The 20304-nt window shown below is 40.9% G+C and overlaps 1 protein-coding gene across 2 annotated transcripts in view; it reads right to left on the bottom strand.

Annotated features, from left to right (window-relative positions):
* Window positions 1-20304, bottom strand: part of bcan.S (brevican S homeolog) — a 43256-nt gene that overhangs the window by 13024 nt on the left and 9928 nt on the right. For both annotated transcript variants that reach the window (XM_018233492.2, XM_041574477.1), the window contains exons 2-5: window positions 6910-6994; window positions 6002-6388; window positions 2830-3004; window positions 1234-1361 (exon numbers count right to left, since the gene is read on the bottom strand). In XM_018233492.2, coding sequence (XP_018088981.1) covers window positions 1234-1361; window positions 2830-3004; window positions 6002-6388; window positions 6910-6994 — 775 coding nt within the window. The remainder of the gene's footprint in view (window positions 1-1233; window positions 1362-2829; window positions 3005-6001; window positions 6389-6909; window positions 6995-20304) is intronic.

The following is a 20304-nucleotide window of genomic DNA, read 5'->3' as shown; positions in this document are numbered from 1 at the left end:
ATTAAAAAATATTGGTGGCTAGGACCCCACATGAGAAAAAAAACATTGATGGCCAAAATTGGTGGCCAGGGTCCCCCCCCCACATTATAACAAAATTGGTGGCCAGGGCCCCTTAAACGTCCATGCCTTCTCGAAGTCAGCAGCTCTCAGAAAGATGGGGGGCCTCTCTAATCAAGTAAGTGTGGTGTGGCCGGCCCCCTTACCCTCGGGGCCCTCTACAACTCTCCCCCCTGTCCCCCCCTGATGGCTGCCCTGCTGACCAGCAGGTGGCACTTCATTCATATTAACAGTACATGTATACCTTAATTTCTTGGAATTAAAACAAAATAAATAATGAATGTAAATCTCGAAAGTGCTTAGAATATCACTCTCATCAATTTTACATTCACTTATTTTAAAGGTTTACTTGTCATGATTCTGTCATGATTTTATGGTGTAGATTTTATTTCTAAATGACTGTTTACACTGCAAATAATTCACTCTACAATATAAAATGTCATTCCTGAACCAGCAAGTGTATTTAGTTGTAATATTGGTGTGTAGGTGCATCTCAGGTCATTTTGCCTGGTCATGTGATTTCAGAAAGAGCCAGCACTTTAGGATGGAACTGCTTTCTGGCAGGCTGTTGTTTCTCCTACTCAATGTAACTGAATGTGTCTCAGTGGGACATGGATTTTTCTATTGAGTGCTGTTCTTAGATCTACCAGGCAGCTGTTATCTTGTGTTAGGGAGCTGTTATCTGGTTACCTTCCCATTGTTCTGTTGTTTGGCTGCTGGGGGGAAAGGGAGGGGGTGATATCACTCCAACTTGCAGTACAGCAGTAAAGAGACTGAAGTTTATAAGAGCACAAGTCACATGACTGGGGGCACCTGGGAAACTGTCTAGCCCCATGTCAGATTTCAAAATTAAATATAAAAAAATCAGTTTGCTCTTTTGAGAATCGGATTTCAGTGCAGAATTTTGCTGGAGCAGCACTATTGGCAAAAAGCCAAATGTCTTCCTAAAATAACACTTATATTCCTGGATCATGTTTTCCTTCAACGGATGACTGTGCAAGCCAAACCATGACCATCTACTGGCATTTCTGTAAAGGTCTACTGAAGATGAGGAATTATATTGCTGCCTACAGAAAGTGAGGGATGAATGAAAAATTGGCGGCTAGACCTCCAACAATATAAAAATAATAATCTAAAACAGCAGCTGCTTCACTTTATAATATAAAGCTAAATTACCATTCAGTTCTTCCGCATAGCAGTATACATCATACATGTCATCTGGATCCAGCACACCATAATTCCGGACTCCAGGGAAACCATCCATGTCCCCATAGCAACCATCTCTTGGGATCTGGATTGGGTATCTGAAGAAGGCAGACACCGCCCAATGGGAATCATTCTCAACAAAACCTTCACGGATACATTGGGTGAAAACTATAATTTAGTAATTTAGAGTATACCAAATCTCTAAGGTGTCCAAGTGTATACTTAGGGTTTTTTGTTTTTTATTAAAGTCCGAATGCCAGAAACTCGAAAAATGCAGGTTGTTTTTGTTATGAAATCCAAATTTTTTGTGAAAAAAAAGCCTAGAATTTGTTGTGATTTATTATACCCCGCGGATGGAAAAAGTCAGAGGCAGAAAATCCAGCATCTCAGACCTGCCAAGGTTGTATATAAGTCAGTGGGGCAAATTCACAAAGCTACGAATTCACTAAGCGTCAATTCGCTAGCGTTGGGCATTTTCGTTACTTCGCAAATTCACTAACGAACGCTGGCGTAGTTTCGCTAGTGTTACTTCGCACCCTTACGCCTGGTGAATTTTCGCTACGGACGGAACTACGCAAATACACTAACGCGTGCAGTGTACTGAACGCTACCTTTTACGCTAGACTTCCTTCGCCACCTCAGACCTGGCGAAGCGCAATAGAGTAGATAGGGATTGCTTCAAAAAAAGTTAACATTTTTTCTAAGTCCCAAAAAACGCTGGCGTTTTTTCTATATTATGGGTGATAGGCTGAAAAAGATCGAAAAAATTTTTGGGGCTCCCCTCCTTCCCCCCTACATTTCCTAACTCATGGCAACTTAACTATACAGTGGGCACATGTGTAGGGCAAAAAAAATAAAAAATTCTATGTTTTGAAGGTTTCCCAGGCTTGTGTAGTGATTGTACGTGTTCCTCCATTGAAATTTGAATTTGGCGCCGTATGCAAATTAACCATCGCTAGCGTAACTTCGCTTAGCGAATCAACGCTAGCGCAACTTCGCAACCTTACGCTACCCCTGAGCGCAACTTCGGACTTTAGTGAATTTGCGGAGCGATGGCGAAACTACGAATCTTAGTGAATTTGCCACAGTGAGAGAAGTCCCGAAGATATCCTGTTCTGCGCTGGGTTTCGAGCAAAAATTCGAGGATTGTGTGGTTTTCGGGCAAAAATTCTAAAGTTTTCAGGTGGAAAATCCAAACAATGTGTATGAATTTTCGTACGATTTTCATGATTTTTTCGAGTTTTTTCCTGCACTGGAACTTTTTGGGAAAATGTATTGATAAATAAGGGGAAATGACCCGTGTGGATTTGGTCAGAGTACATATCAGATTTACTGATAAATAACCCCCTTAGGGTTTACTAAATCTCTAAATAATAATCACATTTATTTCTTTTATTTTTATATCTTAAAAAACTTTTCAGACACTTTCCATCTCTTTCCTATCTCCTAAAACATTCCACTTACATAAGCTTATTCTCCCCTATATGATATTTTCCCTTTTGATATAGAGACATATTTAAATATAACTCCTGACATTTTTTCATTAAAGTTGACATTTCGCCATACCTGACAGTTTGGTCTGAAATCCATCCAGCATCACACTGCTCATAGCCACTATGATAAGCAGCCAAAAGCTGTTCTGGTGTAGCAATGGTGGCCTTAATTCTGTTGCACGCTTCCTGCGCCATAGAGAAAGTATAAGCATAGCGTGCGATTCCTTCTCGATACAGGAACACAACCCCTACAGAATAAAGGTTAAAAACAAAATATTAAAGTAAATATATATAGTAGTTTATAAATATAAACATTTAAAATGGTTTGTTTGTATAAATAATCATTTATACACTTCTATGCTCTCAAAAAAGTTCAATAATTTTGCACTGGATGAAGTTCTAATATACTTACAGTAGTTAAAGGAGGGGAGAGGGGGTACATTATACCTTATAATACATGAGTGATACTCAGAGTTCCCTGTATAACTCAGCCTGTAGCCTTGTGTCTTTATATGGTCACAGAACAACCCCTCAGTGACTTCTAATATCCTTATCATTTACAGTAGGGGGTACATTATCCCTTATAATACATGAGTGATACTCAGAGTTCCCTGTATAACTCAGCCTGCAGCCTTGTGCCTTTATATGGTCACAGAACAACCCCTCAGTGACTTCTAATATCCTTATCATTTACAGTAGGGGGTACATTATCCCTTATAATACATGAGTGATACTCAGAGTTCCCTGTATAACTCAGCCTGCAGCCTTGTGCCTTTATATGGTCACAGAACAACCCCTCAGTGACTTCTAATATCCTTATCATTTACAGTAGGGGGTACATTATCCCTTATAATACATGAGTGATACTCAGAGTTCCCTGTATAACTCAGCCTGCAGCCTTGTGCCTTTATATGGTCACAGAACAACCCCTCAGTGACTTCTAATATCCTTATCATTTACAGTAGGGGGTACATTATCCCTTATAATACATGAGTGATACTCAGAGTTCCCTGTATAACTCAGCCTGTAGCCTTGTGCCTTTATATGGTCACAGAACAACCCCTCAGTGACTTCTAATATCCTTATCATTTACAGTAGGGGGTACATTATACCTTATAATACATGAGTGATACTCAGAGTTCCCTGTATAACTCAGCCTGCAGCCTTGTGTCTTTATATGGTCACAGAACAACCCCTCAGTGACTTCTAATATCCTTATCATTTACAGTAGGGGGTACATTATCCCTTATAATACATGAGTGATACTCAGAGTTCCCTGTATAACTCAGCCTGTAGCCTTGTGTCTTTATATGGTCACAGAACAACCCCTCAGTGACTTCTAATATCCTTATCATTTACAGTAGGGGGTACATTATCCCTTATAATACATGAGTGATACTCAGAGTTCCCTGTATAACTCAGCCTGCAGCCTTGTGCCTTTATATGGTCACAGAACAACCCCTCAGTGACTTCTAATATCCTTATCATTTACAGTAGGGGGTACATTATCCCTTATAATACATGAGTGATACTCAGAGTTCCCTGTATAACTCAGCCTGCAGCCTTGTGCCTTTATATGGTCACAGAACAACCCCTCAGTGACTTCTAATATCCTTATCATTTACAGTAGGGGGTACATTATCCCTTATAATACATGAGTGATACTCAGAGTTCCCTGTATAACTCAGCCTGCAGCCTTGTGCCTTTATATGGTCACAGAACAACCCCTCAGTGACTTCTAATATCCTTATCATTTACAGTAGGGGGTACATTATCCCTTATAATACATGAGTGATACTCAGAGTTCCCTGTATAACTCAGCCTGTAGCCTTGTGCCTTTATATGGTCACAGAACAACCCCTCAGTGACTTCTAATATCCTTATCATTTACAGTAGGGGGTACATTATACCTTATAATACATGAGTGATACTCAGAGTTCCCTGTATAACTCAGCCTGCAGCCTTGTGTCTTTATATGGTCACAGAACAACCCCTCAGTGACTTCTAATATCCTTATCATTTACAGTAGGGGGTACATTATCCCTTATAATACATGAGTGATACTCAGAGTTCCCTGTATAACTCAGCCTGTAGCCTTGTGCCTTTATATGGTCACAGAACAACCCCTCAGTGACTTCTAATATCCTTATCATTTACAGTAGGGGGTACAATATCCCTTATAATACATGAGTGATACTCAGAGTTCCCTGTATAACTCAGCCTGCAGCCTTGTGCCTTTATATGGTCACAGAACAACCCCTCAGTGACTTCTAATATCCTTATCATTTACAGTAGGGGGTACATTATCCCTTATAATACATGAGTGATACTCAGAGTTCCCTGTTTAACTCAGCCTGCAGCCTTGTGCCTATATATGGTCACAGAACAACCCCTCAGTGACTTCTAATATCCTTATCATTTACAGTAGGGGGTACATTATCCCTTATAATACATGAGTGATACTCAGAGTTCCCTGTATAACTCAGCCTGCAGCCTTGTGCCTTTATATGGTCAGAGAACAACCCCTCAGTGACTTCTAATATCCTTATCATTTACAGTAGGGGGTATATTATACCTTATAATACACGAGTGATACTCAGAGTTCCCTGTATAACTCAGCCTGCAGCCTTGTGCCTTTATATGGTCACAGAACAACCCCTCAGTGACTTCTAATATCCTTATCATTTACAGTAGGGGGTACATTATCCCTTATAATACGAGTGATACTCAGAGTTCCCTGTTTAACTCAGCCTGCAGCCTTGTGCCTTTATATGGTCACAGAACCCCTCAGTGACTTCTAATATCCTTATCATTTACAGTAGGGTGTACATTATCCCTTATAATACATGAGTGATACTCAGAGTTCCCTGTATAACTCAGCCTGCAGCCTTGTGCCTTTATATGGTCACAGAACAACCCCTCAGTGACTTCTAATATCCTTATCATTTACAGTAGGGGGTACATTATCCCTTATAATACATGAGTGATACTCAGAGTTCCCTGTATAACTCAGCCTGCAGCCTTGTGCCTTTATATGGTCACAGAACAACCCCTCAGTGACTTCTAATATCCTTATCATTTACAGTAGGGGGTACATTATCCCTTATAATACATGAGTGATACTCAGAGTTCCCTGTATAACTCAGCCTGCAGCCTTGTGCCTTTATATGGTCACAGAACCACACAACCAAAAATCATACTAAAATATGGAATGAACTTCTTTTTAAGCATATCTGAGACTTTACCTTTTACTTTGACCTCCAGCATGTCATAGTCATCTTCTATACCATGTTGTACATGGCAACGGTAGATCCCTGAGTCATTAGTTATTAGGCTGTTTAAGATTAATGTGGCATCATTGACTGACTCAGCATAATGTGGCATCAAGGCACGGACACGGTAGCCCTCACTGATCTTAACCTTGCGGCCCCTTGCCACTAGTATTTCCACCTCCTTTCCTTGGGAGATGAAGCTCCATTTTATTCTTGGTGTTGCCAGCACTGCTTGACGCCCAACGCTGAGGACTTCAGATGGTGACTGGTACCTGATGTGACATGGTATGGTGAGGGTCCCTGTTAGCACAGGCCGGGCTGGAAGACTTCCTATCGTCACCTTTAATGCCTTGCTGTTCTCTGTTTAGTGAAGAGCATAGTGTTATTTGATATCCTTGGATAGATGACCATCGGAGAACATACCATACAAAATCTGTCTGGGAGAATTTGGAGAGCCTTTGTATTTTTGGTTGACAGCACCAGAAAAGAAGCTTAGTATAAAGAAGAAATAAGGTGATCTGACATGGACACATTACCCTCAACGAGATATATAGCTTATTACAATGTACATTATTGCGAGGGTCTTCTCCCTGGGGTTCGACAGCAGCTATTAGAGGATCATGTTGTGTTCAACCAAGCTGTCCACTCCCTGAAGAACCAAGAAAAGTAACCTAACAATGTTGGAGAAACCTACTGTATATAGGAGGTTTTGATGTATATAGGAGGTTTTGATGTATATAGGAGGTTTTGATGTCAACAACACCCATATAATGGTCCATCTGCAGCAATTAATTTGTTCTAACCAGGCCCTAATGGCCACCCATCTTGGTTTTTACAAGATATTGATGTCTGATGTTCTTGACTTAAATTCAGTACATTACCTGAGTTGTCTTCCAATGCTGAAGTTAGCAATATTGAGGACTGAGCAAGTACCAGGAGCAGCAACATGTTCCACCTCATGTTCTCCTGTTGGAGGAACATTACATATTGTATATTAGTGCTCTCCCAATCAACACAGACACTGCCCTGTTAATATTATACAGCTAGAAAATAAACTTGAAGGAAACATGAATACATTTTGGCTTGTCCTTACAGGCGATAGTGTTTTCTACCTTTTCCAACTTATTATTATGTTTTTCCCCTCCATCAATTCATTCCATAAATCATATTTACTGTCAGAGAAGGTTGGGACCATTTACTGTACCTTGGAGGAAACTGTGGGTATCCTCTCTGATGTGGCCAGACTACTGCGTCCAAAATGCTTTAACCCTTGATGATATGTTGGGAGTATACTGGCAATTTTTGAGTAATTTATGGTTGAGCAACAATATTATGGAAGGCTTCCACCCCATGCAACTTGTTTCGTTGCTTTAAAAGATCTCACCCAATGACTCTTATATTAATTTCCAATACTGAAACTAGGGTAGGGAGTAGAGGCCCAAAGCCTCAGGCACTGGTGATGGGAGCATTACAGGAACAGTAACACCAAAAAAGTGTGTTAAAGTAATACATATATAATGTAGTTTTGCACTGCCTTGGTAAAACTGGTGTGTTTGCTTCAGAAACACTAGTATAGTTTGTATAAACAAGCTGCTGTGTAGTCATGGGGGCAGCCATTTAAGATGATAAAAGGTGAAAAGGCACAGGATACACAGCAGATAATAGATAAGCACTACTGTAGTTTATATAAACAAGTTGCTGTGTAGCCATGGGGACAGCGATTCAAGCACAGGATACACAGTAGATAACAGATAAGTAATACTATAGTTTATATAAACAAGCTGCTGTGTAGCCATGGGGGCAGCCATTCAAGCACAGAATACACAGTAGATAACAGATAAGTACTACTATAGTTTATATAAACAAGCTGCTGTGTAGCCATGGGGGCAGCCATTCAAGCACAGGATACACAGTAGATAACAGATAAGTACTACTATAGTTTATATAAACAAGCAGCTGTGTAGCCATGGGGGCAGCCATTCAAGCACAGAATACACAGTAGATAACAGATAAGTACTACTATAGTTTACATAAACAAGCTGCTGTGTAGCCATGGGGGCAGCCATTCAAGCACAGAATACACAGTAGATAACAGATAAGTACTACTATAGTTTATATAAACAAGCTGCTGCGTAACCATGGGGGCAGCCATTCAGTGATATTCTAAGAACTTTTGTAATTTAGATTCATTGTTTTTTTTATTATTCCAAGATATTAAGGGATACATGTACTGTTAATGTGAATGAATTTTGTTACAACAGCGCCACCTGCTGGTCAGTTTCCCACCAGTCTGACCACCAAGTAGTCAAGGAAGTTGTCAGGAGAAAGAAAGAGGCTGCTCTGATGTTCTTCTGCTTAGGAAAGATTTAAGACAGGTTTTTATTTTTTTTTGTACATCAACTAGATATCATTGCTAATACTAACTGATGGGCCACAGTAGGGTAAAGCTTCTATAAGTCCAACACCTGAGTGAGAAGAAGATACCGGTTACTTTCTCTCCTCTCCTGTTCTCACTCACATACACTAGTTTAGTCCCATGATGAAATAGACAAATGTATACTGAGGCCTTGATACAAAAGCTTTCAATAGCTCGTCAGGCTTCACAGAGAAAGGTGGGCTATTCTTTAAGATTCTTTTCACGGCAAATGTCCTTGCATGTTCTTTGCTTTCTATGTGAACTTCTGTGTAGCCCATTATATCTCAAACAGGCTTCCAGCCAGGCCACAAAGAAACCAGCTTGAAAAGAAGATTTCGTAAAGAATAAAAAATAATCCCGTCTTCATAAATCTTTTCCTATTTGCTCCCAGATAACAAAGATTATAGACGTTTCTTTCCTTTCAGAAGAACAATAGACAAAAGGTCACATAAAAATAAGGTCCATTTTATTTTTTTATTTATTTGCCCAAAATGCCTATCCAAGTGATTGTTCTCCCATGGATATAACCTCACACTGAAAAGAATTCTTGGAAAAAGAGCTCTTTAAACTACTTCCAAGTACAAGGGCTCTAAAATAAATGGGAACCTGGGCAGAAGTTATACATGACACCCACATTTCATTAGTAAACTATTTAATGTGCCCCTATACACGGGCAGTTTAAAGCTGCAGATATAAGTCCTTTAGAGCAATTCGGCAGTTAATCAGGGCAAATATCGGGCAGATATCAATCTGGGAGGCTTGATTTTTTTTTCGATTGAGGACCACATCGGCTAGTAATGTGGTCCTACGACCCCTTAGCGCTAGGTTTGCCACTTGTCCAGTTTTAACCTGGACAGCCCGGTATTTTGAAGTGCTACCAGGGTCAAAACTTCCTGCCTGGTTTTCCAAATTAGGAAAACTGGCTAGATTCCCCATGGTCGCCACGGCGATCAGGCAACCGCATCACAGCTCTGTCCCATTCCCATGACCCATCCCAGCCGCATCCACCAACCGAAAAGGTGGCTACGCTACTCAGCGCCCATTCTCTTTCTCATTCTAGGCCCAAACATTCAGATTAACCCGATATTGCCCTGCAGTTGGTGGGAATATCAGGGAAAGATCTGCTCGTTTGGCATGATCATGTATGGCCATCTTTAGTCATAGGGCTTGTGCTGTATATATCTGTGTGTACAGCAGCTTCAGTGGATTAGACCACCCGTCCCATAAAACATATTGCACACTTATACCTGGGTTTAGTTAACCTTTAAATTCTTTCAAAAATAATTGGAATTTTAGTTGAGTTAGAAAAAGCAAGAATCCCCCCCCTACTATGTCAGGTGGTGCCTTGTGCCTGCAGAGGACTGTGATCTGCACCCAGCACCCAGATTTCCAATCCACCACTATTTTCAGAGTACAGACAGTCCCTTGATAGAAGTGCTTTTTGAGCACTTAGGGATGTGCATTTGTACCTCTTAATGTCATTGCACTTGCATCACATCATAGTACATGACCCCCTAATGCGTGTGCCTTCATGTAGGTTTCAGACGGATGCAATATTTGCATTTGGGTGGTATACCTGGGCTTAATGGTTGGTCAAAGGACAGTACAGAGTTCCTTTTCTCCTACAGCAGTGATCCCTAACCAATGGCTCACAAGCAAAATGTTTCTTACCAACCCCATGGATGATGCTCCAAGTGGCCTCAAAGCAGGTGCTTATTTTTGAAGTCTTGACATGGAGGCAAGTTTTGTTTGCAAAAACCTGTGAACTTTTTCATACTTATGTTGCTCCCCGACTCTTTTTACATTTGAGTGTGTCTCACGGGTAAAAAGATTGGTACCCCTGTCCTACAGCATTACCCCTGCCTCCTCACTTACAAAAAACGATGCTAAATATCTGTATAGGTGCTATGGTTATTGGGTTTTCATGTACCTTTTTGCACTATTCACCATAGGGGTGTGTGATAAATCAAGGCCCTGATGCTGTTTTCCTGAGGTTGTGTTCATTATTATTTCAGACGGGAGAAGACCACTGATATGCCTGCCTTATTATAATGAAAGATAAACCTCATTCACTTCTAGTTATAATTCAACGCCTTCAGTCTCAAACTCTGTACAACAGGAACATTCCATCTGTAGCTCTTAATTCCATTTACCAAAACTACATAGGGGCCACCAGTGCTTCAACAATAAAACAGAAGATTGAGTCAAACTACTGTCTTACCTTGGAGAAGCTCAATACACAACTGATACAAAGATTATAGTTCCATCATTCTCAAGTGAACTGCCAGGCTCATGAAAATGTAAATGAGGTGTAGTCTGGCTTCAGACTTGCAGGGATTATCAGTCAATGAAGTTGCGGGTTGTCAGAGGTGCATAACCACACTCATTCTGGAAAGGGGGGAGAATGTTCAGCTATGGAGACTTTCAATTAGTATTCTGGCCGAGTATCGTGCAAGCTATAAAATACCACAAAAGCCGGTTGCTCTCAATGTGTGGCTTAAATTCAAGCACTCCAGCCTAGTCTATCACCACCACAAGACAAAAAAAACCCCTGTGAAAAACTGGGTCCCTTTTGTTAGGGAAAACCGATCTTTCCAAGGCAACGTGGCAGAAAGTGAAATAACCCTGAATTCCCCAAATGACATAATTCACTTTTGCTCCAAAGTGGTTTCCTCTTCCTGCAAAGCCAACAGAAATTGTCTACCACCCGTTGCTTGGAGATCTTTAGTGTGTCTGTAATATGTTCAAGATGCATGGATAGGAGCACGCCAACTGTCAGATACTAAAGTCTCAATTATCAATTTGATCAACATGATGATTTTGGAAAATCCTTTTAATAAATTCCAAGTTTGCATTAAATGTCAAGTATAAAAGACGAACATGAATCAGCGGAGAATGTCTGGTTGACCAATAATGCCAACCTTTGTTGGAAGTCAATCTTCTACCCAATATAGACATCAGAAAAGCTTGAGTCATTCACCACCCTAACTAGGCCACCATACAAAAATGTTTCCACTTGGTCTAGACCATGAAACATTAGAGTTACGTACTAATGTCTACCTCCCAACTTTATAAGATGCATCATCACTACACGTATGCAATGTATCAAGAGGCACACGTTGACATTGGCATTACAGGAGATATACTAATTAGAGGCATGCTGTATGTGTTCTGGTGAATAATTTGTAATGGGGTGGACCTTTGCACCTGGGTACCTCACTGGTGTCCTGGTGTCAAGAGCAAGAGGGCTTTAACATTGGGGCGTCTACTGGAAAAAAGAGAACAATAATGCAGGTGGAGCATGTTGGGGCAATAGACTATTGTCTTGCCCTACTGAAACCCTGATGAACACACTGACTATGGCAGATACATATACACCACTATGTCTTACTGGAAATCAGCTTCCCTGGCACTTGAAAAGCCCAGGCATAAATTATAGATTGGGTTAGCAAGTGGTTTGGGAAGATGCCAATGAATAGACTGTTGGCCTGGACTGGGATGATAATTGCCATCTATGCAATAGTTTGCTGTTACTAGGAGTCATATTTAAAATCACTATTTATTATACAGATCAGGAGATCAGAATGAAACCACATGTGAGAAGCACTGAATATTTAATAACCACATTGCTGACCCATAAGCATGTAACCATTTACTGATACACAAGTGCAGTTTACCCGGTTACTGCACGTATTTTCACACTTGCACTTGTACCAGGGCCATTCCTAGCACTGTTACTGTCTGACCCCATTGTAAGAAGCAGTCCTGTCCTGCTTTATGGCTGAGATTCTAGCTATCTGTATAACAGCATTCTGTCCCAGTGGCTGCACAGATCCTATCTGATCCCCATTGTAAGCAGCAGTCCTGTCCTGCTTTATGGCAGCTGAGATTCTAGCTATCTATATAACAGAGCATTCTGTCCCAGTGGCTGCACAGATCCTATCTGATCCCCATTGTAAGCAGCAGTCCTGTCCTGCTTTATGGCAGCTGAGATTCTAGCTATCTGTATAACAGAACATTCTGTCCCAGTGGCTGCACAGATCCTATCTGATCCCCATTGTAAGCAGCAGTCCTGCCCTGCTTTATGGCAGCTGAGATTCTAGCTATCTGTATAACAGAACATTCTGTCCCAGTGGCTGCACAGATCCTATCTGATCCCCATTGTAAGCAGGAGTCCTGTCCTGCTTTATGGCAGCTGAGATTCTAGCTATCTGTATAACAGAGCATTCTATCCCAGTGGCTGCACAGATCTTATCTGATCCCCATTGTAATCAGCAGTCCTGTCCTGCTTTATGGCTGAGATTCTAGCTATCTGTATAACAGAGCATTCTGTCCCAGTGGCTGCACAGATCCTATCTGATCCCCATTGTAAGCAGCAGTCCTGTCCTGCTTTATGGCAGCTGAGATTCTAGCTATCTGTATAACAGAACATTCTGTCCCAGTGGCTGCACAGATCCTATCTGATCCCCATTGTAAGCAGCAGTCCTGTCCTGCTTTATGGCAGCTGAGATTCTAGCTATCTGTATAACAGAGCATTCTGTCCCAGTGGCTGCACAGATCCAATCTGATCCCCATTGTACGCAGCAGTCCTGCCCTGCTTTATGGCAGCTATCTGTATAACAGAACATTCTGTCCCAGTGGCTGCACAGATCCTATCTGATCCCCATTGTAAGCAGCAGTCCTGTCCTGCTTTATGGCAGCTGAGATTCTAGCTATCTGTATAACAGAGTATTCTGTCCCAGTGGCTGCACAGATCCTATCTGATCCCCATTGCAAATAATTAAATTTAGTACTATAAATGTGTGTAGTATTAAAAATGTTAAAAAAAGACGAGAAGTGTTTAGTAACTTGGAGAAAGAAGAAAATGTCATTTATTTTTTGCAAGAAACAAGACTAACAAATAAGATAGAGATTTTTAATGCAAAAAGGGACTGGCAATTGAAAGAAATAAATATTAATAAAGAAAACAATAAATTGTGGAGGGGGATAGATTTTTCATGGGAAAAAACTATGGATTTTTGAATATGTATCTGTTGTATGTTTTGATTTGTTTGTTATGACATTTTGATTTTGTTTATTGTTATTGTTCATATTTTTTAATAAAAATCCCTATCTGATCCCCATTGTAAGCAGCAGTCCTGCCCTGCTTTATGGCAGCTGAGATTCTAGCTATCTGTATAACAGAACATTCTGTCCCAGTGGCTGCACAGATCCTATCTGATCCCCATTGTAAGCAGCAGTCCTGTCCTGCTTTATGGCAGCTGAGATTCTAGCTATCTGTATAACAGAACATTCTGTCCCAGTGGCTGCACAGATCCTATCTGATCCCCATTGTAAGCAGCAGTCCTGTCCTGCTTTATGGCAGCTGAGATTCTAGCTATCTGTATAACAGAACATTCTGTCCCAGTGGACAGATATAAATATATTTAGCTTTTTGCTCTACAGGCAGTTCTCACAGAAGCACAATGGGAAGTGCGCTCTATACGAGCATTAATGAGAATGTTTAATAATACAAAATATCTGAATGGTTCTTTAGTCAAACCTGAACCCATTTAACCTCCAGTTTACTCAACGGGCCCATCTGGCAATGAGCGATTACATTTATTTTGATAAGGACGGGGAATGGAAGTGAGAGAGATGAAACACCTTGCATTTCTCTTTTTTATGTTTCCAGTGGAAAGAAAGTGCAATGAATTAGAATGAGGTGAGGTGGAACGTTATTATATATATATCTCAGCCAAAACTGGTGGTCAAACATTGCCACCACCGCCAAGCTTTCTGCACATTCAGGGATATTTTTGTCATGCTTTAAAGAGCAGATTATTAGACTTCAGAGCGAGTGCTTTATACGCAGTCAGCAAAGTGATTCATTCAAACGCCACAGCCCAACCGCTTAATGGGCAAACGGATTGAAATTTATAGCATTGATTGAGCAGAACCACAGGCTTTCTTGGCCAGGGCGTCATGTTAAAACCATCCACCTTGATCATGAGAAGTTCTGCTTGAAAGGGGACCAGTTCCAAAGTCACAATGGAAAATTAGTCTTTGTACTTAAAGAGATACTGTCACCGGAAAACATGTTTTTTTTCAAAATTAATTAGTTAATAGTGCTACTCCAGCAGAATTCTGCACTGAAATCCATTTCTCAAAAGAGCAAACAGATTTTTTTATATCCAATTTTGAAATCTGACATGGGGCTAGACATTTTGTCAATTTCCCAGCTGCCCCTGGTCATGTGACTTGTGCCTGCACTTTAGGAGAGAAATGCTTTCTGGCAGGCTGCTGTTTTTCCTTCTCAATGTAACTGAATGTGTCTCAGTGGGACATGGGTTTTTACTATTGAGTGCTGTTCTTAGATCTACCAGGCAGCTGTTATCTTGTGTTAGGGAGCTGCTATCTGGTTACCTTCCCATTGTTCTTTTGTTTGGCTGCTGGGGGGAAAAGGGAGGGGGTGATATCACTCTAATTTGCAGTACAGCAGTAAAGAGTGATTGAAGTTTATCAGAGCACAAGTCACATGACTTGGGGCAGCTGGGAAATTGACAATATGTCTAGCCCCATGTCAGATTTCAAAATTGAATATAAAAAAATCTGTTTGCTCTTTTGAGAAACGGATTTCAGTGCAGAATTCTGCTGGAGCAGCACTATTAACTGATTCATTTTGGGGGGAAAAAAAAAAAAATTCCCATGACAGTATCCCTTTAATATAGAGACAGGGTTAGACTTGAAGTCCATAGAGTCAGATCTAGGAAAGTGGCAAGAGATCACAGTGGAATGGAAGTAACCAGTGAGATCCTTATTGGTGATGTGAGGATCTGCCCGAAACCCAGGTGGGTTCAGGCAACACACTACCTCCACGCCCCTTTTAACAAGGCCTCTCCCCACTCGTAATTTTATTCCCCTTCCCACCCCGAATTTGCATTTTTGCAAATTAGGATTAGGATTCGGTTCGGTATTTGGCTGAATCTTTTGCGAAGGATTTGGGGGTTCGGCCGAAATAGTGGATTTGGTGCATCCCTAATAGGTACAGTATACCCCTATCCAGTGTCTGAGGAATGTAACCAGGAACTTACAGAACCCCTATATACACTAATATGTATTACTGGAAATCAGCTTCCCTGGCACTTGAAAAACCCAGGTTTATATTAAAGATGGGATTAGCAAGTGGTTTGGGAAGATGCCAATAGACTGTTGGCCTGGACTGGGATGATAATGGACAACTAAGCGATACTTTGCTGTTACTAGGAGTCATTTTTAAAATCACTATTAATTATACAGATAAGGAGATCACAATGAAACCACATTTAAGAAGCACTGAATAGTTAATAACCACGTAGTTGATCCATAAGGACGTAACCCTTTACTGATACACAAGCATGGTTTCCATGGTTACTGCTTGGAATAAAAATACAGACTTGTATACACCTTATATCATTAGTTCCTGTTGCATCTTATATCACCATCTCTGCTCCTTAAAGGGATACTGTCACGGAAAAACTAGTTTTTTTTTCATAACGCATCAGTTAATAGCGCTGCTCCAGTAGAATTCTGCACTGAAATCAGTTTTTTAAAAGAGCAAACAGATTTTGTGATATTTAATTTTGAAATTTGGAATGAGGTTAGACATATTGTCAGTTTCTTAGCTGCCCCCAGTCATGTGACTTGTGCTCTGATAAACTTCAATCACTCTTTACTGCTGTACTGCAAGTTGGAGTAATGTCACCTCCCCTCTTCCCTCCCCAGCAGCCTATCAATGTGATAAAATTAGTTACGGGCAAATTTCTCCTGTTTCGCTTCGACGGAAAATTCGAAAATTTCCCTCGAATTTTCGCGGCAATAACGTGAATTTATTCGCCGGCGGAGAAATTCGGAAATTCGCTGTGAATTCGCACTTGCCGAATAAATTCGTCCATCACTAGATACCATGCCTATAGCAGGGACCTAAGTAGCCCTAAAAGTTTGCATTCTTTTATCTACCCAGTTAGCCAATAAATTGGCTAAGGTTGGCCATACAAGGGGCAGATTAAACCTGCTGATATCGGTCCTGACCAATTCGGCAGATTATCTGCCCGTGTAGGGGGCATTTTGATGGGTCTCCCCGATCAATATTAGGCCAAAAATCAGGCAGATATCGATTGGGCAGGTGTGGTTTTTTTGGTGACCGAGGACCGTGTCGGCTAGTTGATGTGATCCTTGTCCCGTCGGTGCAAATTTCCTTTGTTGTAATCCATAGGGCCAAACGATCAGATTAACCCGATATCGCCCTGCCTTTGGTGGCCACCGCAACAATCTACTACAACAGAACAATGGGCAGCTAACAAGATAGCAGCTACCTGACCCCTCTGTTAAAGGATTTGCTAAAGGTGCTCCCTAGATCATGCTCACTAGCCTCACCTAGTGATAGATGCGAGAATAGCACCCAAGCAGAAAAAAACCTGCTTTTTCCTGCTTGGGTGATATTCTCATGTCTACCACTAGGGAACATGACTAAGGTTGTGGCTAAATACAATGGGAAGTGGAGAAACAATAGTTGCCTTAAAATAGTTCCACCCTGAAGTGCTGGCTCCTTCTCAATGCACTGAGATGGCTGCCTCCACACAAATATTACATCTAAAAAAATACATTTGTTGGTTTAACAATAATTATTTGCAAAGTAAACAGTGTAATTTATAAATAAAAACAACCATAAAAATCATGATAGAATCATCACTCTGCCCTCTGACATCATTACCCCTCTGCTCAACATCATCCGATTGGCCCCCTGGACATTGGAAAGGTGGCAACTCTACTGATGATGCAGACATGTCTAATCAGATATATTGGAGTCACTCACAGTAGCAATGATATTTCCAACTCCCCTTAACTGTCACCTGAAATAATATTGACCCTAAAACCCTAATACACTGACCCCTGCCACTGAAAAGGTGACAATTCACCTGAATGTATCTCAGATACAGGAATTATTGGGCAGAGACAAAAGTGCTGCTAGGGGAGTGGACAATGGTTGGTTGGGGTGTCAGACATGGTTAAAATGCCCCGAAACATTGAAATGTTCAATGGCGTAACCACAGGAAAGTTGCCCATCCTTGAAGGTCAGGCCTGGTGTTTTAAAACATTTTCAAAGTTTGAGCCAAGATGTGCCCAGATTAAGAAGGAGGAGAGATAACGGGAAGTCTAAAGGTTGGAAAATGATCAACCCATGCATCAGTGATACTTATATTTCAATTCATTGATGGCAAAGATTGACCAACAAATCTGCAAGAAATGTTACTTTGGAGAACAAGTCAATCATCCAGCCATCTGTTTATTGTGTTAAGGTCCCCATAGACGCGATGATTCTTCTTGCCGAACGACCGATTTTAGGGAAGCCCGACCAATCCTTTGAAATTATCGTGCGGTTAGTGGTATTCGAACGATCGTACATCTTACGATTTTTCGGCCGACATCTGTCGGGAAATTGATCGGCCAGGTCAAAAAATCTTTGTCGGTCCCAGTGCAATCTCTCTATGTTTGCAGGGCCAAGCAGGCAGCTCCCCTTTGTTTTCCTGGTAAATTGGTCTTTTTAGTTGATGGTAGATTCGTACGATCGTACGATCGTTCTGAGAAGATCGTGGTCTCACGATCAGGATCTGATCTTTTAAAAATCTCAACATCTATGGCCAGCTTAATGCACTTAGAGTCATATAGTGGCAAATCTGTTGCGCATTCCTATCTTTTTTGCTTAAATGTGCTCCTGCCTCCCCAGCGGATGCCCTTGTTTTGCTATGACAAGGTTGCTGAAAGCAGACATATGATTGGTTGCTTTGGGTTAATAGATATAGTCAAAATGTAAGCCCTTTATGGCATAACCCCTTGGTTATATACCCCACCATGCATGATGGGAACGATGATCATATGAAAACTGTGCACCTCCAGGTGGAGTTAGGCTGGTTCTAGCCCATTATCTCATGGGTGGCACTTGTCGAACCATGATAATATTGAATTATCTGAGACAGATTGATGCAGAAGGCACAACTAAAGTGCTCTTGAATTCATTCCCACTCACAAGCTGCATAATACTTTGTTTAAGGAATGCTAAGAATTGATATCCATAGCAACGGAAACGACAGATTTTATATGAATTGCCAAGGATGCTTCTATTATCCAGAATTATTAATCATGATAAAGATGAAGGACTCCGGCTTTGAGCCCAGGCAGAGTAAAGAATAAATGGGGCACAGAAGACCATGTGTACCAATGGCTGACAGCTAGCACCGAGTATAGTATAGTTATTTGGTAGTTCAACATCAAGTGAAGGTGAAACACAACACAAGATCCGCACTTGGCACAACAAGAGTGTAACACATTCTTGCCGCCCACCGTTCTTACATGGTTTCATGCTTGCCTTGCCAACGTATGACTTCATGGATAAGGATCTTTGTGGGAGGAAGAGTGCCTAAATATACAACCAGAATGGACCGTTATGGACCACCAATGTCTTATTTCTTTATTTTCCTTTCGTTCCCTATTAAAGGCAAATTTATCCAAGGTCCCTAGTAAGAAAACCAGTCATACACTCTTTAAAAGACGGCTATAAAGCAAATCATTGCACTAACAACACTTTCTGACTTGCTATGAAGTTTCCATTGTCATTGCCAGATGCTCTAGATCAGTGGTCCCCAACCAGTAGCTCTTGAGTAACATGTTGCCCCCCAACCCCTTGGATGTTGCTCCCAGTGGCCTCAAAGCAGTTGATTATATTTGAATTCCAGGCTTGGAGGCAAGTTTTGGTTGTATAAAAACCAGATGTACTGCCAAAGAGAGCCTCAATGTAGGTTGACAATCCCCATGGGGCTACCAATGGCCAATCACAGCCCTTGTTTGGCACCCCAAGAACATTTTTCATGCTTGTGTTGCTCCCCAACTCCTTTTACCTCTGAATGTTGCTCACGGGGATCCCTGCCCTAGAAGTTCTACAACACAATGAATAAGACAGCGGCTGATTGTGTGATGTTGCACCAGGAGAAGACAAGGAAGCAATCCATTGGATATCAATCACAGAACCCTATTATGCCTTGATATATAATATATATATATACGTTAGCATGGGGTATTCATGGCTCAGGAAACCATTAAATCATTGCAAACAACTAACGCGCAAATCTTTATGCACTGGAAGATTTAGTGGCTACGGAATAGGAGCTTCCAAGAAGTGTTTTCGGATTCCATTTCCCACAATGACTTGCCTGCTCTGTGATTAGTGTGCAAGGCATTATGGGAAACGGAGTCTTGAGTTGACTACTCCTTTCAAAGATACATGGAATTATAACCAAAAGTGCAGAAGAACAGGCACATATTAATAGGAATAGGTATTTCATTTACAAATACAAAAATAATTGAAATATTATGATTAATATGTATGATAACATGGCTTGGAATTAAAGGGGTTGTGCACCTTGAAATTAACTTTTAGTATGATGTAGAGAGGGATATTCTAAGACAATTTGCAATTGGCTTTAATTTTTTATTATTTGTGGTTTTTGAGTTATTTAGCTATTTATTCAGAAGCTCTCCAGTTTGCAATGTCCGCAATCTGGTCACTAGGGTCCAAATGACCCTAGCAACCATGCACTGATTTAATTTAGAGACTGGGATATGAGTCGGAAAGTGCTTGAATAGAAAGCTAAGTAATAAAAAGTAGCAATAACAATTCAGGGGGGATCCCTGCTCTAGAAGTTCTACAACACAATGAATAAGACAACGGCATTTGTTTCTTAGATGGGGTCAGTGACCCCCCCCCCCCCATTTGAAAGTTGGAAAGGGTAAGAAGAAAAAGGCAAATAACTCAAAAAGTATAACATAAAAGTAATGAAGACCAATT

This window comes from Xenopus laevis, chromosome 8S (genome assembly GCF_017654675.1).
Source record: "Xenopus laevis strain J_2021 chromosome 8S, Xenopus_laevis_v10.1, whole genome shotgun sequence".
NCBI classification, from domain to species: Eukaryota; Metazoa; Chordata; class Amphibia; order Anura; family Pipidae; genus Xenopus; species Xenopus laevis.
This window is presented reverse-complemented; position numbering and strand designations above follow the sequence as displayed.